Genomic DNA, 12,604 nt, shown 5'->3' with positions numbered 1-12,604 from the left:
GGATACTCAGTCAGAGAACTGAAGCAAATTTCTTACCTTTTAATCTTAAGTCTTGGACTTCCGGCCAAGATGGCGGAGAGAAGACAGGCACAGTTCTAAAGTCTCCTGATCTCTTCCCCATCTATCACATGAAACAAACCTCTTAAAAGAATTCTGAACCAGGAAACCCAGAAAGAAAATCCAGGAGAGGAAAATCTACCTCAGGATTTGTCTGCCGCAGCAGCCTTGGCTGAGTACCGGCAGGTGAGTCTGGGCTCCCAGGGAAGATCAGCCCGGGATCAGCCAGATAAACAGCTGAATTGGAACCAGGAGTCTGAGGGCCCAAGAGCCAGACCTGCTGCATCAGCAGTGGGGATGTACGAAGGGGGCTTGAGTCCACAGTGAAGCAGAGGTGCTGGTGTTGGTGCTGTCCCCCTGGAGCTTGGGGAAGGGGCTGCGGGGAGAGGTCTGGTGCAGGAGAGCTGTGGATGCCATCCCTGGGTGCCTCAGGGCTGAGAACCTCTGAGCCCATGCCTCTATTGCACAGAGGCCTCCTCCCAAACAAATGCAAACTACTTCTGCCTCAGGCCTAGGTGTGTGAGCAGAAGAACCAGCCCAGCTGAGGAATGACCTCAGGCCAGGGTAAAGCCCACCATTGATTGAAGGCAAAAGAATTCAATAGTTCCAATTCCTCCCTTTGGGAAAAGGGAGGCCTCCCAACCAAGGTCACAGACACCCCAGAGAGGGCAACCAGCACCTCCTACTGGCCAGCCAGAGAAACTGCACTCAGTAAAGCCTTCAGCGATCCCAAGCCCAGGTGAACCAGACCCCCCCACCTCCTTAGCATAATGAAGAAGGGTCACCGGAAAGGTGGATCCATAGAAAAATTCCTGGAAGGGAAAGACCCCAACTCAGAGAGACCTGGAACCTCTGAGAAGAATACAATCTCGTCTCCAGCACAGAAAGACTTCCTTGAAGAAATAAGAAAGGTGCTTAAAAATTTGGGAGAGACAATTAATACCTTTCAACAAGAAAACAAAACCTTAGAAAGTACAATTGGACAAACACAAAAGGAGAATAAATCTCTCAGATCCTCAAATGAGCAAATGCAAAAAGAAATTAATTCTCTCAAAACCTCAATTGGTCAAATGGAAAGCTCTTTCAAAAGCAGAATTGACCAATTGGAAAAGGAGTTGCAAAAGGTTAATGAAGAAAACTCCTCCCTCCAAAAAAGAACAGAGTCTACAGAAACTAATGACTCTATGAGACAGCAAGAGTCAGTTAAACAAAATCAAAAAATAGAAAAAATAGAAGCAAATGTAAAATACCTCATCAACAAAACCACTGACCTTGAGAATAGATCGAGGAGGGGCAACCTGAAAATTATAGGACTTCCTGAAAACATTGAAGAGAAAAAAAGCATGGACTTAATATTACAGGATCTAGTGATGGAAAACTGCCCTGATATCATGGAACCAGAGGGCAAAGTACTTATTGAAAAAATACATTGATCCCCTCCAGAAAAAGATCCTAAAATGAAAACACCAAGGAATGTTGTGGCCAAACTGCAGAACTATCAGATGAAAGAGAAAATCCTACAAGCAGCCAGAAAGAAGCAATTTAAATATCAAGGAGCCACAGTAAGGATCACACAGGACCTGGCTGCATCAACTTTAAGGGATCAAAGGGCCTGGAATGAGATATTTTGAAGAGCACAGGAGCTTGGAATACAGCCAAGAATCTACTTTCCTGCAAAGCTGAGCCTCCTCTTCCAGGGAAAAAGATCGACATTTAACGAAATGGAAGAATTCCAAAATTTTCTGATGAAAAGACCAGAGCTAAACAGAAAATTTGGATATCAAACAGGAGGTTCAAGAGACACATGAAAAGGTTAGGAAAAGGGGGGGGGGGGTGCTGTAAAAGGAAAAAATGCAATCCAGTAAGTTGAAACTGGCTATATTCCAGCACGGGGGGGGGGGGGGGGGGGGGGGGGACTCTCATAAATCCTGAGAAATGTAACTCTAACAGAGAGAATACACCTAGCCAGAAATGATGGACATCCATGACCTATCCATGAGACTGTTATCTAATGGGATGTAACTGGCTTTAACCCCACTTGGGAGACAGACTTTAATAACTCTCAGGAATTTTGACTCTATCCAATAGAATATACTGAACTAGAAGGGACAGACACTCAGAATTTTCTATGACCTAGATAGAATGATCTAAAAAAATACACTACCTCCCTAAAAAAGGGGACAGGAAAGAGATGGGAGGAGGGAGAGGATTGAATGGGACAAATCTTATTACATTAAGAGGTACAAAAAACCTATAGTAATAGAGGGGAAGAAGGGAGCAGAGGAGAAACACCTGAATCTTCTTCTCATCAGACTTGACTTAAAGTCAACCTACATATACTCAGTTAACTTATAAAACATCTAACCTTTCAAGTATTAAAAGGGGAAAAGGGGAGGAGGGATGGAGAAAGGGAAGGGGAGTGGAGGAAATAAGGGGAAATAACAAAAGGAAGGGAAAAGGGAAAAAAGGAAAAGGGGAAAGAAAGGGGGGTGTGATATAGGAGGGCAAACATACTGAAGGGGATGGTATTCAAAAACAAAATAGTGAGGAATATGGATAAAAAGGGGGGAAGGGGGAAAATACAAACAGAGGGAAGATAGCACAGAGGGCAATAAAGAATTAGTAATCATAACCTTGAATGTGAATGGGATGAACTCTCCCTTAAAACATAAGCAAATAGCAGAGTGGATTAAAAACCAGAATCCTACAATATGCTGCTTACAAGAAACTCATTTGAAGCAGAGAGATACATATAGAGTAAAGGTAAAAGGTTGGAGCAAAATATATTTTGCTTCAGCTGAAGTAAAAAAAAAAGCAGGGGTAGCAATCCTTATCTCAGACAAAGCAGCAGCAAAAATAGATAGCATTAAAAGAGATAAGGAAGGAAACTTTATCCTCCTAAAAGGTACCATAGACAATAAAGTAATTTCAATAATGAATGTATATGCAGCCAGTGGGACAGCACCCAAATTCTTAGAGGAGAGGCTGAAGGAATTACAGGAAGACATAGACAGCAAAACTCTACTAGTAGGAGACCTCAACTTCCCACTATCAGATCTAGATAAATCAAATCATAAAACAAACAAGAAAGAAATTAGGGATGTAAATAGATTGTTAGAAAAATTAGATATGGTAGACTTATGGAGGAAACTGAATGGGGATAGAAAGGAATATACCTTTTTCTCTACAGTACATGGAACTTATACAAAAATTGACCATGTACTAGGACATAAAAACCTAATGATCAACTGCAGAAAGGCAGAAATAGCGAATACATCTTTCTCAGATCACAATGCAATAAAAGTCATATGCAATACTGGGCCAAGAAGATACAGACCCAGAGCAAATTGGAAACTGAATAACCTCATTTTAAAAAATGAGTGGGCCAAAAAACAAATTATAGAAAGAATTAAGCATTTTATCCTAGATGATGATAATAATGAAACCACATACCAAAACCTATGGGATTCATTCAAAGCAACTCTCAGGGGATATATTATAGCTCTAAATGCTTATATGAATAAATTGGAGAAAGAGGAAATCAATGAACTAAAGATGCAACTAAAAAAATTAGAGAAAGAACAAATCAAAAATCCCCAATCAAATACCAAATTATAAATTTTAAAAATTAAAGGAGAAATTAATAAAATTGAAAGCAAAAAAATCTATTGAATTAATAAATAAAACCAAAAGTTGGTATTATGAAAAAAACCAATAAAATTGATAAACCTCTGGTCAATTTGATTAAAAAAAAGAAAGAAGAAAAAGCAAATTGCTAGTATTATAAATGAAAAAGGTGAACTCACCACCAATGAGGAGGAAATTGAAGTAATAATTCAAAATTATTTTGCCCAACTCTATGCCAATAAATTTGATAATGTAAGTGAAATGGATTAATATTTACAAAAATATAAGTTGCCCAGGTTAAATGAAGAAGAGATTAAATACCTAAACAACCCTATCTCAGAAAAAGAAATTCAACAAGCCATTATTGAACTCCCTAAAAACAAATCTCCAGGGCCTGATGGATTCACAAGTGACTTCTACCAAACATTTAAGGAACAATTGGTTCTAATCCTATATAAACTCTTTGGAAAAATAGGGAAAGTTGGAACTCTGCCTAACTCTTTCTATGAAACCAATATGGTACTGTTACCTAAACCAGGAAGAGTTAAAATAGAGAAAGAAAATTATAGACCTATTTCCCTGATGAATATAGATGCAAAAATCCTAAATAAAATCTTAGCAAAACTACTACAACAAGTCATCACTAGGATAATACATTATGATCAAGTAGGATTTATTCCAGGAATGCAGGGTTGGTTCAATATTAGGAAAACTGTTAGTATATTCAATTATATCAATAACAAACCTATCAGAAATCATATGATCATATCAATAGATGCTGAAAAAGCTTTTGACAAAATACAGCATCCATTCCTATTAAAAACACTAGAGAGTGTAGGAATAAATGGACTGTTCCTTAAAATAATTAGCAGTATCTATCTGAAACCATCAATAAGCATTATATTCAATGGGGAGAGGCTAGAGGCATTCCCAATAAGATCAGGGGTGAGACAAGTGTGCCCATTCTCACCACTACTATTCAATATTGTATTAGAAATGTTAGCATCAGCAATTAGAGAAGAAAAAGTAATTGAAGGAATTAGAATTGGGAAGGAAGAGACAAAACTCTCACTCTTCGAAGATGACATGATGATCTACCTAGAGAAGTCCAAGAAATCATCTAAAAAACTACTGGAAACAATTAGCAATTTTAGCAAAGTTGCAGGTTATAAAATAAACCCCCATAAATCCTCAATTTTTCTATATACGTCTAGCAAGAAACAGCAGGAAGAGCTAGAAAGAGAAATCCCATCCAAAGTAACCTCAGACAGTGTAAAATATTTGGGAGTCTACTTGCCAAGACAGACTCAGAATCTTTTTGAAAACAATTATAAAACACTTCTCACACAAATTAAATCAGATTTAAATAACTGAGCAAATATCAACTGCTCATGGATAGGGAGAGCTAATATAATAAAAATGACAATTCTACCAAAACTAAACTATCTGTTTAGTGCCCTACCAATCAAAATTCCAAAAAATTACTTTAATGAGTTAGAAAAAATTGTAAGTAAATTTATATGGAGAAATAAAAAGTTAAGAATTGCCAGGAGCTTAATGAAAAAAAAATGCAAACGAAGGTGGCTTAGCACTACCCGATCTAAAATTATATTATAAAGCATCAGTCATCAAAACTGTTTGGTAGTGGCTAAAAAACAGAGTGGTGGACCAGTGGAATAGACTAGGTGTAAAAGCAGGAGAGGAGTATAGTAATCTGCTGTTTGATAAACCATAAATCATTAATTATTAGAGAACTGCAAATTGAAGCTTCTCTGAGGTACCAGCTCACACCTTTCAGATTGGCCAGTATGACCAGGAAGGATAATGATCATTGTTGGAAGGGTTGTGGGAAATCTGGGACACTATTACACTGTTGGTGGAGTTGTGAACTCATCCAACCTTTCTGGAGAGCTATTTGGAACTATACCCAAAGGGCAACAAAAATGTGCATACCCTTTGACCCAGCAATACCACTACTGGGTCTATACCCTGAAGAGATGAGGAAAAAGGGTAAAAACATTACTTGTACAAAAATATTTATAGCAGCCCTGTTTGTGGTGGCAAAGAATTGGAAATCCAGTAAATGTCCTTCAGTTGGGGAATGGCTTAGCAAACTGTGGTATATGTATGTCATGGAACACTATTGCTCTATTAGAAACCAGGAGGGATGGGATTTTAAGGAAACCTGGAGGGATTTGCATGAACTGATGCTGAGTGAGATGAGCAGAACCAGAAAAACACTGTACACCCTAACAGCAACATGGGAGTGATGTTCAACTTTGAAGGACTTGCTCATTCCATCAGTGCAACAATTGGGAACAATTTTGGGCTGTCTGCAAAGGAGAGTACCATCTGTATCCAGATAAGGAGCTGTGGAGTTTGAACAAAGTACAAGGACTATTCTCTTTAATTTGGAAAAAAAACAGATATCTTATTGTCTGATCTGGTTACCTCTGAGAATTCTGTTCTCTTTAAGGATATGATTTCTCTCTCATCACACCCAATTTGGATGAAGGTACAACATGGAAACAAAGTAAAGACTGATGGAGTGCTATCTGTGGGGCGGGGGTGGGGGAGGGAAGCAAGATTGGGAGAAAATTGTAAAACTCAAATAATATCTTTAATAAAAATAAATAAATAAATAAATCTCTCTCTCTCTCTCTCTCTCACACACACACACACACACACACACACACAAGCTATTCCAATAGTTTTCATGTTGTTTTATGTTATTAAATTTTATATAATGTATATTTATAAACATATGTAATGTATAAAGTATTTGCCCATGTCTCTATGCCACCCAGATATAGTGGCTTTGAACACTGGATAGGTCAGTTAACTTGAAGTCAAAAAGGATCTAGGTTCAAATCAGTCAGATATTAATTGTGTGACCTTAGACAAGATGCTTGGCCTTAATGTTCCTCACTAAATCTCAGATCCTATGGCCTTCTTGTTGGGCTAGCATTTCTGATCTAATTCTGCTAAGCCAGATTTCCTCTTGTGGATGTCTAATTGAATTCTTGAACAGCCCCTTTTGTCCCTTATGATAATGGATGGCTTCTGAATGTTTTTAGAGAGTCATATACTACATTAACCCCTGGCACTGATCTTTTGGTACTTCTATCACCTAATTTTTTTCCTCATAAACTGAAAAAGATGCCTTCTTTCCATCATTTCTCAGTTTGCACTCAAGAATTCTTTCAACCATTCTGATCCTGGCATCTCTCCTAGATTGGACAGAAAAAAAGCAGACAATACTAATTTTAATAAGTTCATTGACTCCACTTTGGACTACTTTGTCTTGTTCCATGAAATTAAAAATCAAACATTTTCGGAAAAGGAAACTGAGTCCCAGAGAAGTTAAATTACTTGTTCAACATTATTCAACTAATGAAGTCAAAATTATAGTCCAATAGTCTTTTAAGGAAGCATGTTTCAAAACCCATATGCCAAAACTGCAAAATAACCAATGACAATCAAATGAATTTAAAGGGTAGACAATAAAACCTACGAAGAAAGGTACATGGAATTCAAATTTTTTAAACCTGGGTAAAGAATACTCATATTAGATCAGTAAGATATTTAAGAGTGTCCTATTATGCTGGAAGAATTATTTCAGCTTTCTAAATGCATTGGTACCACCAATATAGCATCTGAATATATCTTAAATTTGGAAATGATTCACAGATGGAGATTGCAAAACATCTTTCCACTTGTATTTTTTTTAAAATAGAAGATAGGTTACTGTCTTTGCTGGCAAAAAGTTGAAAAGCAAGGGGTTCAAGGGATCATCTGGTTACCTATTTCTTTGTATCTAAGTGAGAAAAATACTGAAATGTCACTGCATAAGTTCAAATCACCTCCTGAATAATAACTTGAGAGTTTTTTCCTACTCACCTGTTATTTAGAAGAACGAGAAAACCATATCCACTGTAAAAGGCACTATGTAATGTGGTAGGAAAGAGTTTCATAATTCTTTATAAGCATAGGTTGTATTCTTAAATATCTCTCCTCTAGAATTACCTTCCATCAATGACCCTTCAGTTCTGAGAAAACCACAAAAGACGCAAGAGAGTGATGATTGAAAAGGGCACTTTGTCTACATTAATGTGCCATAGCAATAAATTACCATTAGTTCTAAATGTAGCACAGAGAAGGGAATGTGATGCAAATGCTAACAACCTGATATTTGCCCTCTGTAAAGTCCTGGCTTCAGTAGACCACTTTCCTGTGAGTTTGCAGATGAAAAACAAACATCCTTATCCATATTGGCTTTGATCCCTGAACTGAAACTAGATTAAGAGGGTGTCCCAATCAGTAAAAGGGAATGACCTGTACCTGGAGAGCCATGAGGATGACCTGAATGTTTCTGTCTGACTGAATAAATAGGAGTTATGACAGTTGGAGGCCAATCTGTACCAACAAGGGAAATTTTCCTTTTTTGAATACCTTTGCAGTATTTATGGTAGAGAGTCTCACCTTAAACCATATGGTTTAATTTTTTTTCTAATCTTAATTTGAATTTTGGAAAGAAAAAATTACTTATTGATTTCATAGAAGCTATCAACCTAAATGCACCTGATGTTGATGGAAAATTCATTCTTAATGTTTCATGGTCAGTTATTTCTAAAAATGTACCGAGAAAAATAAGAATCATCAAATATTTTATAAGGTTTATAAAAAGCACTTGAAAAAAAGAAATCTCAACTATAAGGCACAACATAGGCTGCATCTTCTGATCATTAATAGCCCCTAAAACTTAAAATAGAAAGAAAAATCTCTAAATAAACTATGACTTCAGTGGGGAGAATTCAAATCTCTCTGTCACTGTTTCTTTATCTATCTCTGCTGCTCACTCAGTAAGCAAAAAAAATCATCTATAGCTGGAGAACAAGTGTATGGATGAATGAATGAAAAAAATAACATACTTAGCAGTTACTTTGTATTGTCACACTGTGCTAAGTACTGGAGGTACAAATTGATGGTCCTCTCAAAATATTGCCTGCCAACATTGCGAAGTAACCAATGATAACCAAAGCAATTTATAGAGTAGATAATAAGATCTATAAATAAAGATGCTTTTAATTGGAATTTTGTAAACCTCTCAAGCATCTGAAGGCCCCATAGTAAATAGGGTACAATGGTGAAATATTTGATACCAGTCAAGATCTTCAAAATTGAGTTTACATCTATCCAATCACTGAGCCACATCTAAAATTTTCTCAGCATTCAAAGAGGTATAGGGCATGGTTCTATTAAGTGAACTGTAGTGGGTTTACAATTCTGTCCAATCCTAAAGACACATTCTGAGATTATCCCAGTATTTGTAGAGGTGAGCAAGGGTACAAAAGTTCTACTAAGTACCCCATAACAGACTGGCCCAAAGTCAAGAATTCTGAAATGTTCCACTTGAAAAACTGTAAGTCAACACTCCACCCCAATCACCTGCAACATCAATCTCGCCTCAAAAAAAAAAAAAAAAAGTTACTTGTTTGGGGAGTGATAGAAAGGAATAAAATGCTACTATGCATAAAGCACTATTAACATTTTACATAAAAATTTTCTTACCTCACCTTTGTAGACACTAAAGGAACCTGTCCTACTGATGAGATAGCTCCTGATAAGGCTATATATAGTCAAAATAAATAGCTACTTCTATCATATGGTCTAAGAGACTATTTCTTGACCTTCCTCAAATCCTTTTAGTCCCTATAATTTTTAGAATTTCTTATTTAAGTTAAGGAATTGTTTTCAAAAGGCCTCTAGGAAAATGTAAATGTTACCTAAAAGTTGTAAAGAATCAGTTCTTTAATATTCATCATCAATCAATCAATCCATAATTATTACAAGAAAACTAGACTGTGGAATCAGGAAAAATGAATCTGAGTTTTGCTGAGGGCAGCAGAACATTAGGGAAAGTCCACAACACACAGCCTACAAGCTGACAAGTTTTCTTTTTAGTACAAAGGAAAAGTCAGTCTCATTGCTCTTTTTTTCCCCTTTTTGGTTTTGGCAAGACAGTGGAATTAAATGACTTGCCCAATGTCACAGAACTACATAAGTATTAAGTGCCTGAGGTCTGAATTTGAACACAGGTCCTCCTGACTCCAGGGCACTACCTAGCTGCCCCTCTCATTGCTCTTTAATTTAGGATTATATGGAGAAAAGCAAAAAGCTGTGCACTATAGGGACACAGAATCATAGACCTAGAGCTAGAAGGGACTTAAAAAGATAATTTGCTACAACTCCTTTATTTTATAAAAGAGAAAACTGAGGCTCAGGAAACACAAGTGACTTACCCAAAGCCATAGTGAGAGTAAGCATGAGGCAGGATTAGAGCTCAATGACAGGATATTAATGGAGTTAAAAAAGCTCTGTCACAGAAATCAGAAAACTTAGGAGCTAGTCATGAAGCTACTACCAGAACTCAATTATTTTAGACAAATCACACTCAATCTTTTCATTTCTCATTGTAACAATTAATTTGGCTACTTCCAGTAATTTTTGTGAAGATTAAATAAAATACCTTTGATGATTTACCCTATAAATAATAAATGTAAACTTGAAATGAAATGAATTTGATGAATGAAATAAAATTTGTAATGAAATATAAATGAAGATGTAACTATACTACATAAATGATAAAATGTAAGTTATGATGATGATAATGAAGTTCATCAAAGCAAATATTTTTATTAAACCCTTAAAAATAGATCCTTTGGGTAAGAATAATATGCTTATCATTTTACAGATAGAAAACTTTAGAAATTTTCTCCTAGGTTTTTAGAATGAAATCAATAAGGACAGTCTTATACTTTCATTTCTCCTTTTTTCTCTCCAAGTACCACTTTTGTAGTCAAATATAGACTCAGAAACATACTAGTTGTGTGACCTTGGACAAGGCACTTAACCCTCTCAACCTTAGTTTCCTTCTCTGTAAAATGAGCTGAAGGAAAGGCATACCACTCCAGTATCTTTGTCAAAAAAATGGGGTCACAAAGAGTTGGAGAGGACTGAAAAATGAATATCCAAACTGGTACATAATATTTAATAAGCACTTATTTGTTTAGTCATTCATTTTTATCATCCTCGAGTACACAATGACATACTTTGAAATATTGTGGATACAGTGCACATATTGTTTTCCTACTTATCATTGTAGATGGTAACAATACATGAGTAGATCACTTAATTCTCTATTTCCTCATTTCTAAAACTGAATGACAGTGAATGAATGGTGAGAGGAAAAGTATCAATTCCATGTAATTACACTGGTTATAAGGAGTCATTTCCCTGTTTCTCAACATTTATCTTTATGATGAGAAGATACAAGTCATCCTGTCAGCTATCTTTGACATGGAAAAAAAATCAAGGGAATCAGCTCTTTTAGAAAGAAAGAGATGAAACATTTGGGAGAAGAGATGAAATGTCTCAAAGATTTCAGATTGAGTATACCTAGAGAAATTGAAATCTGAAGTGTAGATATGCCTAGGCAGCTAACAAAATGAATGATAATTGAATGCTAGTAGAAAGAGGATGTGCTCTCTAGAGCACATTAAGATTGCTATCTTAACACTCAAGGTTACTTTTGAAAAGGCATGGGTCAGAGAGAAGAGCACTGTCATAAGTGAAAGGAAATGAAAAAAGGCTTATCTGAATTTGTTACTATGTTCATATATGTAAAATTTTGACCCTTCTATGTGAAGCAAATACTACCACCTGGTTAGAAAATAAACACATTAAGCAAACCAGGGATAGTTTGGGAATAAAGTTGTTTAAATCCCCTGATTCTGGAGATTTAAAATAAATAGGATAAAATGTTTAGAAATTCAATAATTTTTAAACATTTAACAAAAGGCATCTAGGATGGGCAATATGGATGCGTTGTAATATACATTACCGGAGGGGGAACCCACATTAAGATAACAGATTTATGGAAAGAGGATTTTTAAAGTTCACTTCAGGCTAATTTTATATATATATACCCTAATCTCCTTATAAAAAATAGATATACATCAACAAAATGCACATTATCAGAAAGTATAATTAGACTCATAAGCAAATTTTATTTTTTCAATAGTTGCCATACCTTGAAAATGCTGCAATATTATCAGCTAAAGTTTCTTGTTCGTTAGCACCAGATCGATAGTAATCATAGATGGATTTCTGAAGGACCATTTTTGCATATTTTTCAAAATCATCAATACAAACTGGCCTGGGAAACATTTTGCAGCTTTTAGAGATCCCACTGCCTTCCTGCTTTGCTTCTTATACAATGATGATCTCTTTATTTGTAAATCATTAATATGACACATTACCAAAGTTCAGTTCAGGAATATGTTACTTACAAAAAATGTGCAAACAAGTGACCAATAGGCCACTTAGACTTTGACATCCCAAGAGGACTCACTCTACAAAAAAAATCTATGTCCAATCCACATACATTTTGCAAGAATCTCTCAAAATAGGCTAGTGGCCTTTTCCCTGTAGTCAGTCAAAAAAATTACCTTGGCTACCACCACTTTTGTGCCATTTCAGGTGACATGTCTGCCATTAAAGTCATGTCTTTGGATATTATTATTATTATTAATTATTGTTATTATTATTATTACAGAGGCCAGGTAAAATATGCATATGCTACAAAAGAGGGAAAGGAAGAATATAATTATAGTAGTCATTGGGATAAAATTAAAATTAGAACTTATTTTGAAATCATAGAACTCAGGTTTAGTTCTCATTTCTAATACATGTTAGTCATGTGGCCTAAGCAAGTGTTTTAACTTTGCTGGGCCTCAGTTTTCTTTTTTTGTAAAGTGAGGAAGTTGGGCTAGATGAAAGGAGGGTGGGGTGGGAAGGTCAGACACTGTGTGAAGCGACTGGTTTTTCCAGGTCAGATGTCTCTCAGCTTGTTCTCTAA

At 36.0% G+C, this 12,604-nt stretch overlaps 1 protein-coding gene across 1 annotated transcript in view; it reads right to left on the bottom strand.

Moving 5' to 3' along the window:
* HAO1 (hydroxyacid oxidase 1) overlaps positions 1-11,958 on the bottom strand; it is a 77,051-nt gene extending 65,093 nt beyond the window's left edge. Inside the window, exon 1 of the mRNA XM_074209481.1 lies at positions 11,777-11,958. Coding sequence (XP_074065582.1) covers positions 11,777-11,913 — 137 coding nt within the window. The 5' untranslated portion in view covers positions 11,914-11,958. The remainder of the gene's footprint in view (positions 1-11,776) is intronic.
* Between the last annotated feature and the right edge of the window lie 646 nt (positions 11,959-12,604).

Source organism: Macrotis lagotis, chromosome 1 (genome assembly GCF_037893015.1).
Source record: "Macrotis lagotis isolate mMagLag1 chromosome 1, bilby.v1.9.chrom.fasta, whole genome shotgun sequence".
Lineage (NCBI taxonomy): Eukaryota > Metazoa > Chordata > Mammalia > Peramelemorphia > Peramelidae > Macrotis > Macrotis lagotis.
This window is presented reverse-complemented; position numbering and strand designations above follow the sequence as displayed.